This window comes from Sus scrofa, chromosome 9 (assembly GCF_000003025.6).
Source record: "Sus scrofa isolate TJ Tabasco breed Duroc chromosome 9, Sscrofa11.1, whole genome shotgun sequence".
Taxonomy (NCBI): domain Eukaryota; kingdom Metazoa; phylum Chordata; class Mammalia; order Artiodactyla; family Suidae; genus Sus; species Sus scrofa.
The window spans coordinates 6,051,608-6,071,702 of NC_010451.4; the positions used below are offsets into that span (position 1 = coordinate 6,051,608).

Consider the following 20,095-nt stretch of genomic DNA (forward strand, 5'->3'; position numbering starts at 1 on the left):
AAAAAAAAAAAACAAAAGACAACTTAAGATAATTAGACTCATTTTCACTAAATCTGGAATCTTTCAGCCTTGACTCCAGAACTAAAATGACATAGGATACAAAAGAGATAAAACAGTAAGTATGTAACTGGAATCTAACATCTAGCACAAATGAACATCTCCACAGAAAAGAAAATCATGGACTTGGAAAACAGACTTGTGGCTGCCTGATGGGAGGGGGAGGGAGTGGGAGGGATCGGGAGCTTGGGGTTATCAGACACAACTTAGAATAGATTTACAAGGAGATCCTGCTGAGTAGCACTGAGAACTATGTCTAGATACTCATGTTGCAACAGAACAAAGAGTGGGGGAAAAATGTAATTGTAATGTATACATGTAAGGATAACTTGATCCCCTGCTGCACAGTGGGAAAATAAAATTAAAAAAACAAAACAAAACAAAAAAACAAAACAAAACAGTAAGCATGACTGCTGTAGAATAGAAATCCATACCTAATGTTAAAAAAAATTCTATAAATTGAGTACCCCGATTAGGTTTAAAAACATGCATATTAAATAAAGACTAGAAGAAAACTCGTCAAGTTGTATAGAAGTGAAAATGTAAATGTGACTTTCCAAACTTGCTCCGTTACGTCTACAGTACATCTCTAAAGAACATGAAAGGGACTATACCATCATCCTGAAACATGTTTTTAGATTAGCTATTAACCCAAAAGTACTGGAACCACATACTTACTAATACATAGTTTTAACATTAGCCCATTTTAAACTGCACATAACAATATGTAACATTAAAAAAAAATGACAGATGGTAGGATTACGTTAATTCTAAGGCTCGTCAAGTTCATGGTCCTTTAACAGGTTTTAAACAAACTACTGCTGGGACAATAAGATTTTATAGCAGAATCAGCCACTGCTACAGAGAGAGCTCTTGCTACAGAGCCATTTAGAAGAAAACAAAAGCAATTAGGTACAAATAATCATTTTGGACGGAGAAAAACAGAGCCAGCCTTTCAAAGAATATCATCAGTGTTTCTGTATAATAATCCATGACCTAGGATGTGAAAAGTCTATATGAAATTCTTCCCTTTCTATTAAATTTTTAAGGGCATCTTTAGGCAAAGGCAGGTAGAGTCTTACATGAATAATGGGGAACTGAAATACCTGATTATCAATATTTACTTCTTTGCTGCCATTATTTTATTTTTGTTTTTCACTTGTCTTCAAGATTATACATATTGAACAACACAGTTTTCACTCAGTCTTTTAACATCAAATACATATTTAGAGAGACAGCCAACTAATCATTTTATTACCTACACTTAAAACTGGTTTGTAATCTGTGCAAATAGCCATGGTAAATAAACTTTGTGCACAAAAGGGCTGGCTGGATCTACCCATCTTTTCCCTTCTGTCCTCTGGGATGTAGTTAAGAAAGGGACTGAAACACAAGTGGATAATTTTTAAGTTGCTGAGCAAGAAGATCTTTCAAAATTTTATCTGAGCAACCTTTTTGGAATCAGTTTGGCAATGTCTACTAAAATTCTGAATGCACAGACTCTTTGGCTCAGCAATTCCACTTAATGTATTTATCTTACCGATATATACTCATCTACAAGCGAAACACCACCACATACAGATATTCACTACAGCAAAAAACGGAAAACAAATATTTATCGCTGGAGCAATTCTTATATATATGCACAATGACGATACAGCTACAGAATGGAATGCTATGCAGCTGTTAGAAAGGGCAGGGTAAGTTAGAAAATGCTAACACAGAAGTATCTCTAAGATACACTTGTAAGTGGAAAAAGCATCAGCAATAATAGTCCACATAGAACACAAACATTAAATGGAAAAATATATGTACGCACGCACACACACATGTGTATTACAGAACAGCTCTGGAAAAATACACTTTAAAATGATAAAACATTGTATCTAGAGAGGAAAACGAGGATTCAGAGGAGGGAGAATTATTTTTTACCTATATTTTTTGCAGTGTTCAAATTGTTTAAAATGTGCTTGTTGCTTTATAAAATACAATCTACAAAAAAAACTTCCATCAGAAAAGCATGATACATACATCTTTATTGGCCAAAACAATATCCAGCGTTGACTGGCGACCATGGGAGAGTGTTTGCCGTTGTGCGGATTTATGTAGTTGAAGAGGTCCTCCATCACATCTAAGAGCAGCACAGCAGAAACGCAAGGCATCAGAACGGCTCAATAGCTAATTCGACCTCAGGTAACAGTGCAAACGGGTTCTCAGTGCTTTTCTTCAAACCAATTCGCCTCAGTGCCTGGCACAGACAGTGCTTAATAAACATATAAATGTTAAATTCATACATACGGGGACCTTCCACGAGGAAACCCTTATGGGGACAATCTCCCAGAGGTGGAGGGAGCACAGGCCCACTGCCAGTAATTCCACTGAGAATTACTGGTTGAAATTAATGGAAAATAGAAATTATAATCTCAAAGTTTTTCTTTAAATCCTAACACAACAGAAACGCAACTGAAAATAAATTCACGCCGTTCTCCTTCCAGACACCGTAGCAGCATCCGATCCTCTGCGTTTACGTGTGAGACTTACGCACACAAACTGCCATTCTGACTAAAACTGACTGGAGTCCACAGATCAGTGTGGGGAGAACTGACATCTTTACGATAAATCTACTCGAGAGGGAGATGTAATGTTTAAGGCCCCACAAAACAGAGCTGAAGTGAAAGTCAAAAGACGTCTCCTCTCGTCTACCGACTGACTTGTTAAACACCACTTCTTTATTCCTGACAAATTGCTTAGCCTTCCTTTGCCCACATTCCCAGAGCCCTAAAATGGGAGCGACGGAATGCAGGGTTTGCTACTGGTGACAAAGACTGCCCGTAACACTTTTTAAGCCCAGAAATTACCCATAAATATTAATTCTTTTTTCCAACCACATCAGCACTAAGAGCCTAAAGGTGGGACTTAACAAAGAGAGAGCGAGCCATCAGCAGCATGGAGAAAGAGGAATTTCTAGTCCTTCTCTGCCGTTAACTTGGATACGTCGCTTTTTTAAACAAGCTGTAACTTTTCTTTTGACATTTAAGTTTCATTCTGGTACTCTTATAAATTTTCTGAGACTACTAATTCTAAATTTTCCCTCTAGACCCACCACTGAACACTTTCTTTGTCTCTTTGTGCAAGTTGGAGACGGCAATCCTCGCTGCCAGGATGGCATAGTCAGGGTGCTTAGTCGTCAGGGTGGCAGCCGTTTCAGCCGCCAAAGTGTCCAGTTCCACCGTCGTGACCCCGCTGTATAAGCCTTGGATTACTTTCATGGTGATCTGAGCCTATAAGAGCAAAACCAAGAATTACTTGTGCTTTCCCGAGAACCAGCAGCTTCCTCAAGAGAGTAGTGAAGAAAATGAAATTTATATCAAGATAAAACAGTTAACTTCCTTTATGAAAAATTACCTTTCAGAATGGTAAGCTGTGCAAAATTTAGAAATGCGCATTACTAAGCTAATAGAGCTGCTAGAAAATGCATACTATGTATACAATGAAGCAGCATCCACAATAAATAAAGTTTTAAAGTCTAACTTTTACAAAGATTAACAGTCATACAAGGAAAGAGCTGAAAAGAGACCAATGATACCATAAGCATTTCCCCATCTTTCTTTAAAATTCTCCCCATTTAAATCAGGGTTTGAAGTATGTACTCACCCATTTTCCTCTAATTCTACTTCAGCATAAGTACAGGAGTGCAAGTGAATCAAATTCATTTAATTATTCCAATGAAAGGAGAAAATGGTACAAGTTAGAGTTGGGGCTGAGTCATCAAATAATTTAGTGACTGCTCTTTAACACTTTACGAAATACTCCAACTTTGATAACCTTCTGACATTTCCCTATGACCTGTGAGATGCGTATCACTGCTACTGTCACTTCACATGAGGAACCGAGGCTCAGGTTATTGGGACCTGCCCAAGGTTAATGTTTAAGTCCTCAGCACCACAGCCCATTCAATCTTATTTCACTGTCTACAAGACCATACTGTAACAGGTACCCCCTCACATTTTTTTCTTTTTCAGCCACACCTGCTGCATATGGAAGTTCCCAGGCCAGGGATCAAATCCAAGCCACAGCTGCAACTGACATCACAGCTGCAGCAATGCCAGATCCTTAACCCACTGCACCACAGCAGGAACTCTGAGGTACCCCTTTCTAAAACATACAATGTACAAATCATCACCACACATTTTTAAGAAAGACAAATTCTAGGGAGTTCCCTTGTGGCTCAGCAGGTTAAGGATCTGGTGTTGTTACCTGCAGCAGCAGGGGTCACTGCTGTGGCACAGGTTCAATCCCTGGCCCAGAAGCTCCAGATTTTGTGGGCGTGGCCAAAAAAGACTATTCCTAAATTGCTTACGTATATATATGTGTGTGTGTTCACTGAATTATTAAAAAAAAAAAAAAGTATCCAATAGAAAATGAGTGCCTTCCCAGTTGACCAAAGCATGGCCCCCTCAAAAAAGAAACTGTCTATATAATTATTAATATAAAACCTGTTCCAATTACAGTCAAGACCTAAGCTCAAAGTGCTCCTGATCAGCTTCTTCTCAGATCCAGTAGATAAGTTAGAGTCAGTAGAGTAGTGAAGTCTTCGAAACAACGTCTCGTGCTACATGGAAAGCAATCAAACTCAGAATAAAAGAACATCTATGTGCTAACTGTGCCAGATCTAAACGCATACAGACTCTTTCAACTCAGTCTCCCTGGAAAGCTCAAGTCAGCTCCAGCACCCGTGCACACTGAAATTCAGTACTGCACGAGGCCACGGAACACGAGGCGTCGGGATACCGAGGTTCCCCGACACTCCCACTCACGTGTACAAGTCACACCCCTTCTCTCTGGACCTTTCCTATCTATAAAACAAGAAAGATGAAAGGGGATGGTCCCCCAGGTTCGCCCACCTCTAATATTCTACTCTTCTAATTACCTAGATTTCTACATGTAAAAGGAAATTGATAAGCATCTTTTAAAGCTGTATAAAATTATATTCTTGTGACCATTTTGGTCAATTCGGTATTTATTGAGTATCTAATTATATATGCACCAAACACTGCAGATGTTACAAGAAAAAGACACAGGCCTCCAAGCAGTTCTAGGGGAGGACAGAGACATATAATTACTTTCTACGTTAATGCTATGAGCCAGCACAAGTGCTACAGTAGTACAAGTGAAATACCTAAATGAGGATGGGGCAACACGGGTGGGTTTTTTAAAAAAAGGTTCTGGGAGTTCCCGAGTGGCTCAGCAGGTTAAGTACTCGGCATTTTCACGGCAGCATGCTATGGTGTGGGTTTGATACCTGGCCCAGGAACTTCCACGTGCCGTGGGTGTGGCCAAAAATAAAAACAAACACAATTTTAAAAAAGGTTCTTAGAAACTCCATGTTAATAAATCACCCTGAAAGGCACATGGAAGATGTATTTGAAGACGACAAGATGAGAGAAGACCAGAGGACACTTCAGAGCCGGCTCTAGACAGCAGTCTGGACAAGGGAGGCCGTGTCTAGAGTCGAGGAGTTACAGAAGATAAGGAGAAGAGCAGGGCAGCGTGCTTGTGAGTAGCTGGCTCTCCGCGACTTAACTGTTGACCATGAAATCCATTTTACACTACTTTAATATATTCTTTCTACACAGTAACAAGAAAGTAAATTTCAAACCAGCACCTACTCAAATGACCACAGTTCCAAAACACGCTTTACTGAAAGCTTTTCAACTTTTGTGAATAAAATAATTTACTCAACGTCTCTAATGTGAAGTGTTAATGTCAAGTTTTGTTCTTTGCTCACTTTGACACTTCTCTGAAAAGTCAGAACTCACAGCACAGAACCAAAATTTAGGGGAAAAAAGTTTCAAGCAATGAATTCGCATTTTATATCCAAGGTCATAAGCAGAACATCAAACCAAAACATGTCTCAAGTGAGTGAAGGGGGAGTTTGCAGTGTGGCTCAGTGGTTATCAAATCTGACTAGCATCCAGGAGGACACAGGTTCGATTCCTGGTCTTGCTCAGTGGGTTAAGGATTGGGTGTTGCCGTGAGCTGTGGTGTAAGGTCGCAGATGCAGCTTGGATCCTGCACTGCTGTGCCTATGGCCAGCAGCTGTAGCTCCAATTTGACTCCTAGCCTGGGAACCTCCATGTACTGCAAGTGCGGCCCTAAAAAGCAAAAAAAAAAAAAAAAAAAAAAAAGTGAGTGAAGGGCCAGAGGTAAGAGACAAGTAAAAAGAATTACATGAAGCAAAGAATCCAAGCTATAAACCCCACTTACTTACAGGATCAACAAAGTCCATATTCAGCCCATAACAAAGCTTCTGGATTCGAGATGTGATTTTGTCGAACATAACTCGCTCTTGGCGGCCATCTGAAGATCCAAACCATACAACTCACGTCAGTACTTACGAAGACAGCGATGTCAAAGAATCTAATGTAATCAGCACACAAACTTTTTATTTTTTGCTTCTTAGGGCTGCACTCGCAGCACAATGAGGTTCCCAGGTAGGGGTCAAATTGGAGCTGTAGCCTCCGGCCTACGCCAGAACCACAGCAACGCGGGATCCGAGCCGCGTCTGCAACCTACACCACAGCTCACGGCAAGGCTGGATCCGTAACCCACCGAGCAAGGCCAGGGATGGAACCTGCGTCCTCATGAATGCTAGTCGGGTTCGTTAACCACTGTGCCACCCTGGGAACTCCTCACCCTATTTTATTTATTTTCTTAATAATTATTTCCCCAATATATTTTTTCCCTACTGTACAGCATGGTGACCCAGTTACACATGCATGTACACATTCTATTTTCGCACATGATCATGCTCCATCGTAAGTGACTAGACAGAGTTCCCAGTGCTACACAGCAGGATCTCATTGCTAATCCATTCCAAAGGCAACAGTCTGCATCTATTAACCCCAAGCTCCCCGTCCATCCCACCCACCTCCCTCCCTCTTAGCAACCACAAATCTATTCTCCAAGTCCATGATTTTCTTTTCTGTGGAAAGGTTCATTTGTGCCGTACGTTAGATTCCAGATATAAGTGATATCATATGGTATTTGTCTTTCTCTTTCTGACTACTTCACCTGGCATGAGAGTCTCTAGTTCCATCCATGTTGCTGCAAATGGCATTATTTTGTTCTTTTTTATGGCTGAGTAGTATTCCATTGTCCTCACCCTATTTTAAATTGCAATGCCCCAAACACAGCCTTGCTCCTTTTATCCTCCTCCTCCTTCTATGCTTTATTTTTCTCCATAGCACTACGATCATCTGACGTACTCTGTATCTTATGTATGTATTTGTTTATTGTGACTCTCCCCACCCATCCACTAGAATGTAACTTCCAAAAGGAAACCAATTTTGCCATGGTTTATTTATTTACCAATGTACTCCCCAGTGCCCATACCAAGGACCAAGGCCAGCACGTAGTACGAACCGTAGTGAATGCTAAATTACTTAGAAACCTATCTCCACTCTAACACCTTCATCAAAAACTTGGCTTCCGGAGTTCCCGTCGTGGCGCAGTGGTTAACGAATCCGACTAGGAACCATGAGGTTGCGGGTTCGGTCCCTGCCCTTGCTCAATGGGTTAACGATCCGGCGTTGCCGTGAGCTGTGGTGTAGGTTGCAGACGCAGCTCGGATCCCGCGTTGCTACACAGGAGCCACGACAGGAACTCCTAGAAGGCAGGTCTTATTTTGTGTCTCATTCCGCCAGAGAACATTATTTAATCCAGATGGTTTGCTCCTAGATTCCGCCAGTGAGCATTTAGCAAGGCTTAATATACAAAATTGTACTTAGATTTGTTTATTTTTGATTTGTGATGTGCTTAGGGTATTCCCCCCAACCCCCTTGTCTTTGACATGACAGTGTAGTAGCAGACTAACTCCTGTAGTTTTGTTAACTTTAATGTAATATTCAGGGACAACTAGCAGTCAACCTAAAGCACTTAGTGAGCTAAGCACTATGGAGAAAACTTTAGGGGGAGAAGGCATCTCCACATTCTAGGACCCTAGGGCTGCCAGGGACGTGGAATAGTTCAAATTGTTAGATGCTAGAGTAGTAGATGAGTTTTTCTCATCTGCTGTCTTGGGCTATTTTTTCTTTTCTTATTTTTTTTTGTCTTTTTGCTATTTCTTTGGGCCACTCCTGCGGCATATGGAGGTTCCCAGGCTAGGGGTCGAATTGGTGCTGTAGCCCCCAGCCTACGCCAGAGCCACAGCAACGCGGGATCCAAGCCGCGTCTGCAACCTACACCGCAGCTCACGGCAACGCCGGATCGTTAACCCACTGAGCAAGGGCAGGGACCGAACCCGCAACCTCACGGTTCCTAGTCGGATTCGTCACCCACTGCGCCACGACGGGAACTCCTGGGCTATTTTTTCTTGATGAGACAATATGTATTGTTGCTCAAGGAGATTAAGGTTAAAAAAAAATAATAAAAGTTGAGGAGTTCCCACTGTGGTACCGTGGGTTAAAGATTCGGCATTGTTGGAGCTGTGGCGTAGGTCGCAGCTGCCGCTCAGATTTGATCCCTGGCCCGGGAACTTCCATATGCAGCCAAAAACAAACACAAAAAAAGATCGAGAACCGTTAGAATTAATGCAGCAGAACCGAGCTGTGAAGTGTGCCCTGGAATTTCGTGTTTTCACAACTTGGCATTGTACCTGCAGTGAAAATTACATTTCACGTCATCACTGAGTGTGCACACGTGTGTGTGTGTGTGTGTGTGTGTGTGTGTGTGGGTGTGGTAACTCTCTTCTGTTCCAGATCGTCTTCTTTCCCTTCCTCCTTCGCCTTCCTGTCTTCCTCCCATCCTTTGTGTTTCCCTTTCCAGCCCACTCTGTTATGACTTTACACATCTGCGTGGATACGGTGCTGGGCCCTGAGGTTACGGTGGTGAGTAGGCAGGCATGGTTTTTTGCTTTCAGTGATCTTAGAGTCAGTTGAGAAAGACCAAAATGTTAATACAGTAAAATACGAAAATACTCTCATAGGTATTAGAACGAACAGGCTATAGAAGCCCATTCGTTCAGTTATTCAGAAACTATTTGCAATCATCCCTTGGTATCCATGGGCATTTGGTTCTAGGAGCTGCTGGGGCTACCACATGGCAAGTATGCTACGTCCCAGAGCTGGCCCTCTTTCTCTGTGGGTTCACTGTCTCATGGTTCTGCATCCTCGGATTCATCCAGCCTTGGCTCCAAAATAATACACAATCCACAGTTGGTTGAATCTGTGCATGTGAAACCAGCAGGTACAGAGGGCTACCCATATTCAGCATCTCTTTGTGCCAGGAACTCTTTTAGGTAATGGGATTCAGCAGAGAACCAAACAAGCTAAATCCCTTTTTCCATGGAGCTTACATTCTGATGTAGGTGAGAGAACTTAAGTGTATGCAAGAAACAGGTAAATTAACTGTAAGAGTCAGATCATGTCAGATGTGACTAGTGAGATGATGGTAGTAAAACAGGGCGATGTGATAAAGTTGAGTGAGAAGACGATCTTGGGTTGGATCCTCAGGGAGGGAGCTGGCGTTTGAGCTGAGCCCGGAAGGGTGCTAAGAATCAGCTCTGTGAAGATCCCAGGCTGAATGGGCCGAACGTTGCCGGTAGAGGAACAGGAGGTTCCTGTCTTGTAAAAGAGACATGTCCTTAGTGGCTCAGGGCTAGCAGTCTCCCCGAAGAGAGGAATTAAAGACAGCAGCTAATAACCGAGAGGAAATCGGACAGTTAGTGCTAGGATTTCCCGGAAGGGAAGGTCCACGTGAGTCGCAGTGGCTGGGGCAGGTTGCTGGAGGTGCGAGAGTTGGAGAGTGGGTAGGAGTTAGACGTTTGGGAAGGTGGAAGCGGGGCTTTCAGGCAGAGAGAGGTCTAAGCAGTGATACGGAGGTGGGAATGGAAGGTCCTCTTGGGACTTAGGATATTTCCTGGGACCGTAGAAGAGATGTGAGACCAAGTGAAGGAAGGCCTGTTTGGGAGAAGAGGATGACGAGAGAGATGGATGTACGCAGTGAGAAGCAGGGATCCGTGGTTTGATAAAATCAGCGTGTGGGTTGAACACAATGACCAAGTGGAATGATGGGAGGCCAGAGACCAGTGGATCACTGATCCTTGGGCCCTTACGTGTGCCTCCTCTTTCTAGGGTGAGTCCAGACACTTGCTGTTGTGCTTTTTGTCCGTTTCCTGATTAAGTTGGCAGCTGCAGAATTCTCAGTTTGTTAATCCTGCTTGGTGGCCCCTGTCTGCCTAACCAGTTGGTAGACCATTGAGGGCTCAGGCCCAGAGTGGGCCAGTTAACTCTGTTCAGAGTTAAACACTGCACACGTGAGTCCGGCTAGAAAAGGGGTCCCAGGGATGGTCAGAAAGAGAAGGGCTGTTTTAGTTAATGTGTCGGTGTTCACGAAAAAATAACTTCTTCGGTCGATGAGGGATTACTAGTGGTATCTTATTGTTCATTGATTCTGCATCAAACAATTGAGAACGTACCTCAGGTGGCCAGGACTTCTTGTTGGGGAGAATGAAGAGCAATAGGGTCTAAGTCCAAAATCGTAAAAGGACTAACCGGGTAGGGTCTACACGTATTTGCTTCCATATCCCCCAAATAAAAACTAAGAGGTTGCCTCTGGAAGATTATCTGGAGTTTCACATAGAAAGAAGTACTTCTTTACATGGGGTGAAGTAAATTCAAAACCATTAATTACTCCAGGAGAGTATGGAAGCCAAGTTTTTTTTTTTTTTTTTTTTTGTCTTTTTGTCTTTTGTTGTTGTTGTTGCTATTTCTTGGGCCGCTCCCGCGGCATATGGAGGTTCCCAGGCTAGGGGTTGAATCGAATCCAACTAGGAACCATGAGGTTGCGGGTTCAATCCCTGGCCTGGCTCAGTGGGTTAAGGATCCAGCATTGCTGTGAGCTGTGGTGTAGGCCGAAGACGCGGCTCAGATCTGGCGTTGCTGTGCGGAGGCTGCAGCTCCGATTAGACCGCTAGCCTGGGAACCTCCATATGCCGCGTGTGCAGCCCTAGAAAAGACAAAACAAAAAAGATCTGCCTCTTAGAGCTTGTTGTAGGTAGTACTTTTTAAACTACAGTATCTTTCTTTTTTCTTTTTAGGGCTGCACCCATGGTATATGGCGGTTCTCGGGCTAGGAGTCGAATCCGGAGCTGTAGCTGCTGGCCTACACCTCAGCCATAGCAAGACGGGAGCTGAGTCTGAGCTTATACCACAGCTCAAGGGAAGCCGGATCCTTAATCCGCTTAGCAAGGCCAGGGACAAAACCTGCATACTCATGGAGGCTAATCTGATTGTTTCCACTGAGGCATGATGGGACCTCCTAAACTACAGTCTTTGAAAGTGGACCCAAAGGTTAAAAATGCAACACAGAGGTGTTACTCACCCCAGAAATATGTCTACAGGTTTTCAAATCATCTGTTACAGATTTATCATAAGAGCGCCTCATCCTTCCATATGTTTAAGGTCTAAAAAACCTGGATGCTGGTGTTCCCTCCACAGCTCAGTGGGTTAAGAATCAACTACAGCGGCTCAGGTTGCTGCAGAGGCGCAGGGTTTGATCCCTGGCCCAGTGCAGTGGGTTAAGGGATTTGTAGGCTGCAGCTCTGGCTGGGATTCAAGCCCTGGCCCGGGAACGTCCATATGCCGTGGCTGCAGCCACAAAATGAAGAAAAAAAAAAAAAAACAGAAAAATCAAAAACGAAACTGAATGAGCCTCCCTCGCTCATAGGAATGACCTGATAAAAATACACCCTGTATTTTGGTCTTTCATCTCCTCAGCTAAAGTGGGAGACAGGAAATTCAGAGAATGATGTTCTAAGATGCTAATGCCAGGAAGAAGGGCCCCCACTGGGCACCTCTCCATCTGTAAACCACCCAGCTACAACCAAGTCAACTACCTGCCTTCCACATCACTCATTATATCCTGTATTTTAAAGTAATTATTCCCGGAGTTCCCTTCGTAGCTCAGTGGTTAACGAATCTGACTGCTCTCCGTGAGGACTCCGGGGGGATCCCTAACCTCGCTCAGTGGGTTAAGGAGCTGCGTTGCCCTGAGCTGTGGTGCAGGTCCCAGACGGGCTCAGATCTCACGCGGCTGCAGCGCAGGCTGGCAGCTACATCTCCGACTGGACCCCTGGCCTGGGAACCTCCATGTGCGGCCCTGAAAAGACATTACATAAATAAATAAAATAATTATTCTCACCCACTCTTTGAGCACCTATTCATGGCAGGTTCTGCGGAAGTGTGGGCATAAAGTCCCCGACTTTGAAACACTCACAGCCTAGCGGACAGAACACTTCAACCGCCCGTATTTACTTCCTAAGTGCCTACAAGTTTGCAAGAACGTCAATGCTTTAACAGAAGCAGAGGGAGTCGACTCAAAACTTGTTCGTACCTGTCCCATATGATTCCCTGCTGCAAGTGTGTTTTGCTCTTGTTGTTTCAACCTGATTAAACCTTTCCCCAGGCAGGGCTGTCTCCTTTTGGAATGAATTTCACAGAAGCAAGCAAAAGGCTGGCACAAAGCAAGCACTCAGCGAGCATAACGGGAAATAAGCGTTGAGGAAACACAGGGAGGGCCCCCCTCTGTCAGAGGTTGTCTGGGCCGCCCTCCTGATGCCATAGCTCTTCCCATCAAGGGGAAGGCCTGCCAGTATCGACCCCAAACTCGTCTGGGACTCAGGCCGCTGGCAGCACATCCCCTACAAAGGGCGAACCCCATGGAGACGCCTGGGCCTGCGTCTGGCGCTCTTCGCCCCACGAGAGAGATCGAGCTGGCAGGCGCCCGTGCGGGGTGCAGAGCCCCCTCTTTCCTAGCTCCCCCGGCGCGCACGACGGGTGACCAAGCCTTTCAAATAAAACTCCGTTGCTGGCTATGGGTTCGAGCCCCGGCCTCACTATCCTCTGAAACCGGGCGGCTGCTACGTCGGTCAGCCAACCTCCGCGCTTCAGGCTGTTCAAGGGCGGAAAGGAGCTAAAATCCGTCCCTGGCGGCCCGCGCTGGGGAAGCGAGTGCAGCGCGCGCCCGGCCACCTGCCTGCTAAAGGAAGGGGTTACTCCAGGGAAATGCGGCCGGAGGGCAGAGCCGCGGGGCGCAGAGCCGAGGCCCGGGTGGCGTGGGGGCAAACCGAGGAAGGGCAGCAGCCGAGCGGCGGCCGGGGCGGGCAGCGCGGGAACGGCGGAGGCGGGCGGGCGGGCAGCCCGCGTCCCTCATCCGCCGGCCTCTCACCTCGCTTGATTACATGCATCGCCGCTGGTGGACGAGGTGCTGACGGATACGAGACGCGGCTGCAACTCCGAAGCGTCGGCGGGATCCAGACGGCGCAGAGCGCGGAGGAAGATAGAGCTCCAGGGGCTGCTCGGGTGCAGGGCCAGGAACCAGGCCAGAGCGCACTTTCCCCTCAGGGCCGAGTACCGCGATCCGAATCCCCTTCCCGCTCCCGCCAGCCGCGACGCAGGAGCCGCACAACGGAGCTCCGATGACGTTACGCGACGCCGCCCGTAACGGCGGCCAAAGAGTCGGCCTGGTCCCGCAGCCGCCATGTTGAGTGTGGGCAGGGCCCAGGAGAAGGCGCGTGTGTGGGCACGCCTGGCGGGAACGTCGCTCTGTCGCCGCCATGTTGAGTGTGGGCAAAGACGAATTGGAGCCCTGTGGCGGGTCGTAGCACGCCGAGCCCGCCAGGCTTGGCCCCGCCCCTCTCGCCGGCACGCCCTGCGTGGGTGGAGACGGTTCAGGAACATTTGAAATACCAAGCCCTCGGGTTGGATTTTTCTCGGCTTGATGACTGTTACACTAGGATAACCCGAGACTGCCACCGTGGGCCTGAGCTCCGCAGCCGGAGGCATTCGGGAGCCCCACGACCTTTTGTGAGGTCGCCTGGAGCCTAGCGCGCAGTGTTGGAAGCGAGCCCTGCTAGGCCAAGGGCGTTGGGCAAGAGGAACGAGCCCTGCCGGGGTTTTCAGCGGGGCAGGAGCACTGACCTTTTTAGTGCTGCTTTTTGGAATTACCAGAAGTACTAAAAGTACTGCTTTTCGAATTACCTAGTGGATGGTGGCAGAGACAGGGTCAGCAGTACGGCCTTGCGGAGGGAGCATGGACAGGACTTGGAGACCGAATGTGGGGAGGAAGAATGGAGGAGACGTGACTCAGGAGGCTCAAGTTTCTGTGGGCTAGGCAAACTGCCATCTATGAAATCTGAAGTGGCATCCCTTCCCTGGATCCTTTCATCGGTTTCTTACTGCTCTCCACGTGGTCCAGGCTTCCTACGAGGTACAGCCATACCTGGAGGACACTAGCATTTTGGTTCCAGACCATCACAACACAGAGACTGCCACGATGCTGCAAGTCATAGGAAGTTATATTTACATTACACCGTCGTCTATTAAGTGTGCGATAGCATTATGTCTTTAAAAAGATGTACGCACCTCAATAAACACTTTATTGCTAAAAAATGTTAATTACTATCTGAACCTTGAGCGAGCCATCAACTTGGTTCCCGTGGCGGGTTTGAAATGTCGCAAGAAGCATCCAAATGTGACACAGAGACATGAAGTGAACAAATGCTGATAGAAAAACTGCATTGCTTGCCACAAACCTTCAATGTGTGAAAAACGCAGTACCTGGGAAGCACAGTCAAATGGTTTGCTCCTAATTCTAAGAGTCACAGGGGACAGCTGAAGCCATAGGACAGGCAAGAGATAGGGTTGCCAGATTTAGCAAATAAAAATAACGTGTCCCAAATAGTGCGTGGGACATAATTATACTAAAAAGGTACTTGTCTGAAATTCAGGTTTATCTGAGCTTCCTGTATTTCATCTGGCAGCTCTACCCAGAGGGCTCTTGGGTAAGTGTATTAGTTTCATTTTCCCTTGGCAAAGGCAAAATGTCTCTTCATCCTGTCTGCTATGCCACAAAGAGCACAGAAAACACAATGAGAATCAAGGCCAGCAGAGATTAAAATCTCCTACATGCTTTATTGGACTTCAAAGAGTCTTATGAAATAACACAGAAAAACCCATGTGAGGGTGTCCAGGGGGTACAAGGCAGTCTGCAGCCAGCACCTCCTAAGACCAGCCCCAGGAACCCCTACCCCAGGCCCCAAACAGGATCCCGGGGTAAAGACATGGCAGGGAGTAGGGCAGAGGGGAAATACCTTTACAGCCACAGCAAAAACAGGTGAGGGAGAGAGGTGTCTGGGGGTGGGAAGGGCAGGGGGAGGTGGTCGCACAGCCGCCTTGACCTATACCATTTTCCTTGGCCACCCCTTCCCTAAGCTGGCTGTGTCCCTTCTGAGCCTCTGGCCCAGGCTATGCCGTAACATGAAAACGGGCTCTGACAAGGGGAGTGCATGGTGCAGGCACTTGGGAAATTCAGATTATTTCACTTTTCAATTTGAAACTGTCTTTTGGTTCAAATGCGACAACATGCTGCCCAGCAGCTCCAAGGCCCGTGACAGCCCCTGAGTCGTGGCTGAGGCTCCCATGACTAGGGGAGCCGACTATCCAGAGCCTCAGGAGTCTTGATGCCTAGGGAGCACTTGGGCAGCACCTCTGACAGACAAACCATCCTGCAGGGTGGGGAGCAGGGATGAGAAAGAGGCAGGTGTGGGTGAGAGGAGAGAGAGAGAAGGTGACTGCCTCGTAGCCCACATCTCTGGCTTCCACTCATCCTCCAGCTACAAGTCTCTCCTGACCTGGCCCCTAGCCTGGCCTCTCTTCCAAGCCCTCTAGTGGCCTGTTGTCTGGGAACTGGTTTCGCTCCCCTGTGGGCCGCCGGACGCCTGAGTGAACTCCAGACCAAGGTTCCCTCTGGCCCACCCCTCTCCCAAAGAACAAACCTCAAATATCAGGTCCTGGGCCCCGGTCTGGGGCAAACAGAACCCTCCTGATGGGGTGGAAGAGATCTGAGGCACAGGTGTCAGAAGTTACGCCCCCTCTCCTCCCCCAGCTGCTGGGGGAAGTCGGGGAGGGGTGGGAGGGAGGAGCCTGAAAGCAGGAGACAGAGAGAAACGAGAAACCAAACCTCAAAACTGGGACAGCAGAGACAGAAGCCGGACCCCCGAGGAGGAGCTGGGAGCTGCGGGGACAGCAACTAAGACATGCACTGAAGTGGAGAGGGGGTGACAGCAGCAGCCTCTGGCTGGGAGGGAGGCAGGGCAGGCAGGCGGCGGTGGTCGGGTAATAAATAACGTGGAAGGCCCCAAGGATGCGGGGGCGGTCTGTACAGTGCCCAGGCCCCGGGGCCAGCCCCTCCCGTGCCCCCGCCTGGGGGCTCGGTGTCTTGGAAGGGAGGGAAGGGGAGGCAGAAGACCCGGGAAGGACGAGCTGTCCCGCCACTGCCACCCTCCTCACTGCCTATTTCTTAAGAGGTTTCTTAAAGATCTTGAGGGGAAACTTCTTGCGGCCTGGGCTGGAGTCTGTCTCCTCGCCAGTGGAGCCGTTATCCTCCTCAGGCGCAGCCTTCTTGCCAGCCAGGTGGGGAATGCGTGTGTTGCGGCTGGCTGGCAGGGCCCGGCTGTCCCCCGCGGGCGACGGCGTGTCTGCGTCTAGGGGACTGGGGCTGTGAGAACGGGAGGAATCCAGAGGTGGAGAGCCACTCGGCGGGGCCGAGGAGCTCAGCTCCAGCAGGCTGTGGGCCTTGTCCAGCCCGTGATTCAGCGCCAGCAGTGTCTTCTTGGCCAGGGCAGGGCTGTCGGGCAGTCTCTCCACCAGCGCGCCAGGGTGGAGCCCCTCCATCAGCCGGTGGCTGCCGTTGGAAGGCATGGCACTGAACGCCTCGTCTGCAGCACGGACCATCGGAGGAGGCTTGGGGGCCAGACGCTGGCGGTCACTCGTGTGGAGGGAGGACTCCGAATCGGAATGGGTCAAATCCCTGCGAGACACGGCAGAGAGGGAGACAGGCACACACGGAGGAGAGCGAGACGGGGGCAGGGGACGGGAGAGAGGCGAGAGGGACCACGACGAGGCCAGGGTAGGACAGCGGGGACGGACGGAGGGGCAGGAGAGAGAGAACGGGGTGAACAGGCCGGAGGGAAGAAGGAGAGATGGACGGAAGCCCAGGAGGCCGACAGGATTAGAGAGGAGGCAGGATGGGGAGGAAGGGCAGATGGGAGAAGCGGCCAGGAGGAGGGAGCAACGTTGGGGAGGAAGAAAAACAAAAAGAGAATCAGGTAGAAATAAGGAGGACAAAGGGGAGGGAAAAAGAAAGAGGGGGAGGGGACGGAGAGAGATGAGAAGAAGCAAAAACACTGGTCATTAGGGCGCCGTTCTCTGTCGGGCCAGGGCTTCCCAATGCCTGCGCCCCACCCCGAGGAAGGGCCAGGCCCTAAACGGGTGCGGCCAGGGACTCGACTGCCACAGGCATCTTCCTCAATAAGACCTCTGCTTCCACAGCTGCCTGGATTTCCGAGGACTCGACCCTGGGCTAACACAGAACCCGCGCGTTGCTCTGATCACCACCTTCCCCGCCTTCCTCCCCGACGGACTCTGGGCACGCCCAGGATTCCTCCAGCCTGGGCCAGGCCCCGGGAACAGGGCACATGCGGGAAGGGGGCCTGACCCAGCCTGGGGGGAAGAAGGCTACAGCAGCCTTGCAAACAGTCCCTCCCCCACCGGCAAAGGCTGAGATGCTGCCTCTTCAGGATTCAAAGGGGGTCTCAGAGAAGCGCTTCAGAGTCCAGACCAAAGCCGGCTGGCAGCGGCAAGGCCGGGGTGTCTCTTAGACCTCTGCGGACAGGGAGAACGTAGGCAAGGGAGGCGCAGAGAGACAGGACGCGGCCTTCAGGAGCGGTGCTTCAGAAGAGCGCAGCGCCCGCAGCCCCAGGGTCTATTCCAGTTTCCGTCTCTGCCTGAGGCTTGCTGTGTGACCTTGGACAAGTCATCTAACGCCGGTGGTCCTCAATTTTGGGCAAATGAAGATGATACCAATTCCGTTACCTTTCCAGACTGTTTTGGGGACCAAATGTATTGGCAGAGCACTTGAAAATGCAGCAAGTATGGTGGGAATGAAGATGATGAGGCCGGTGAAGCAAGACGACCCAGTCATGGGCCAAGTCAGGAGAGGCTTCTTTGCAAGGCTGAGTTTGGAGACATGGCATTGCACGCTGGACCTGCACACTGTCCTTACCCAGACCCCGATGAGCTGGCTGCTGCTAAGAAGACCATGAACCCCTTCTGGAGGCACCCTCCTGCCTCTACGACAAAGGGGAGATACGGGAGTCCCTGCCAATCCCTGAATCCTCCTCCGCTTTTCCAGAGGCCTGGGAACCCATGGCAGAGGCTCAGGAGAGGGCTGAGGGAAATGTTTCAACAGCCAATTTTCAGGAGACCAAAAAGAAAGGGTCACGGGTAGGAGAGGAGAGCGCAGCAGGCCCCGGAAGGGAGGAGGCTGTGCGTGACAAGTTAGGGAGGCGCCAGGCTCTGAGGACAGGCAAAAGCAGGCGGTGGGCTCACAGCTGCTGTAGGGCTGATTCTCAGTAGCAAACAATCAACTAAGCAGCCATGCCATGGGCCAGTACCTTCCTGGAGCCAGGGAACAGCCGAGAACAATCTCAGCGCCGGCTTCCATCCCACAGACTATTTCAGCCACCTCCTCTGGTGACAACCAATTCTGTCTCATGTTTGCTTTCCTATTTCTGACGGTGTCCTTGCTTCTATCTAAATGTGACCTCGTTTCTCTAAGACCCAAGACAACCTGCTCCATATCCTGCCTTCCCTACACATATCTGAACCACTGAGGAAGGTGCCACGGAAGTGCTGGGGAGCAGCCCCCCAGGACGAGGGGCCCGCTGGGCTGGGGACGTGAGGACCCTGGGAGCCTACCTTTCTAATGCCAGTGGAGCAAGAGAGATGAAGAGGTCGGGGTCCACTCAGCCTCACTCCTCCTGGCCCACTGCCCCACTCGGTCAGGAGTCCCAGCCCTCTCTGCCTCCGTCATAAACAGAAGCTGAGACTTCTAAAGCAAAAAGTGAGCCTGGGAGGAAGCCCGGGTGGACGTGGGAGGGAAAGCCTCACCTTCCCCCTTTGAATCCTGGAGACAATTCAGGCCGGGGGTGTCCCTCCCCCAAGGCTGGGCTGCCATGGGCTCCCGCCCCAAGCTACTAACCTTACTAGAGAGCCTGTTTGCCTTTAGAGACGGTCCTCTGATGCATGGAGCAAAAGAAAATGGAGCAGTGAACGGCCCAGGTGGGTGCGGATTCCTCCCCACCCCCCTCCCCTCTGCCTTCAGTCCGGGCCCTGGAACAGGAGACTCCAGCATCTCTAGTGCCCCCACCCACCGCGGGCCGCCCCGTCCATGTCAGGAAGGGCGGTCCTGCTGCCCAGGCTTTTGGATGAGATGAGGATGAGCATGAAGAGGAGCAGTTCTGCGGAGTGACGGCATTGGTAAAGGCTGTCCTTTCGTGCCCTCAGGGGTAACTATCCAGGGCTTCGAGGGGCAGCGCTAGAGAGATGGGCACCCACAGGGAGGAGGACCAAAAGGAAGCAACGCGGTGAGCAGGCTGTAACCCAGAGGCCAGGGCACGGCTGTGGCCTCAACCTCAGGGGGGAGAGGTCCCTCTAGGGGAGTCAGACTTTCGGAGGGTGCTCTACGCTTGTTCCAGGCAACGTCAAGGCCACTATCTCTGACCCTGCCTGCTGTCTTGAGTTATTAGCAGGGAAAGCCCCCCAGCTGCTGGACCAGGCTGTGGGAGAAGGCCTCTCACCAGTTCTTCTAGTTCAGTTACTGGCACGTGGGAGGAGGACAGAAACACCCCACAATGTGTCCCGGAACGGAAAGCTAAGGTCCAGTCTGTGTTCTGCTGCTAATTAGCTTTGGGACCCGGGGAAAATCACTCAACCTTTCAGAACCCGAACTTGCACTGCGAACAGGAGTCTTTTAATGCCTGCTCGACCTATAAGCTTCACTGGGCCAACACCCCTCCATCTGTCCCCTCTCCTTCTGGAGAGTCATTCCAGGAGGAGTAGCACGTCCACGCAGTCACCCAAGCTAGAGGCCCAGGCATCATCCTAGACTCCGCCCTCTCCTCTATCCCTTCGAACCA

General features: G+C 49.2%; 2 protein-coding genes across 14 annotated transcripts in view; both read right to left on the reverse strand.

Annotated features, from left to right (window-relative positions):
- RRM1 (ribonucleotide reductase catalytic subunit M1) overlaps positions 1-13,604 on the reverse strand; it is a 39,061-nt gene extending 25,457 nt beyond the window's left edge. The window contains 5 exon segments of the mRNA XM_021062424.1: positions 2,089-2,123; positions 2,126-2,188; positions 3,161-3,338; positions 6,329-6,417; positions 13,285-13,604. Coding sequence (XP_020918083.1) covers positions 2,089-2,123; positions 2,126-2,188; positions 3,161-3,338; positions 6,329-6,417; positions 13,285-13,303 — 384 coding nt within the window. The 5' untranslated portion in view covers positions 13,304-13,604.
- Positions 15,005-20,095, reverse strand: part of STIM1 (stromal interaction molecule 1) — a 203,479-nt gene continuing 198,388 nt past the window's right edge. For 8 of the 13 annotated variants that reach the window (XM_013999088.2, XM_021101951.1, XM_005653641.3 and 5 more), the window contains one exon: positions 15,005-16,926. In XM_013999088.2, coding sequence (XP_013854542.1) covers positions 16,410-16,926 — 517 coding nt within the window. In that variant the 3' untranslated portion in view covers positions 15,005-16,409. 13 annotated transcript variants of the gene reach the window in all.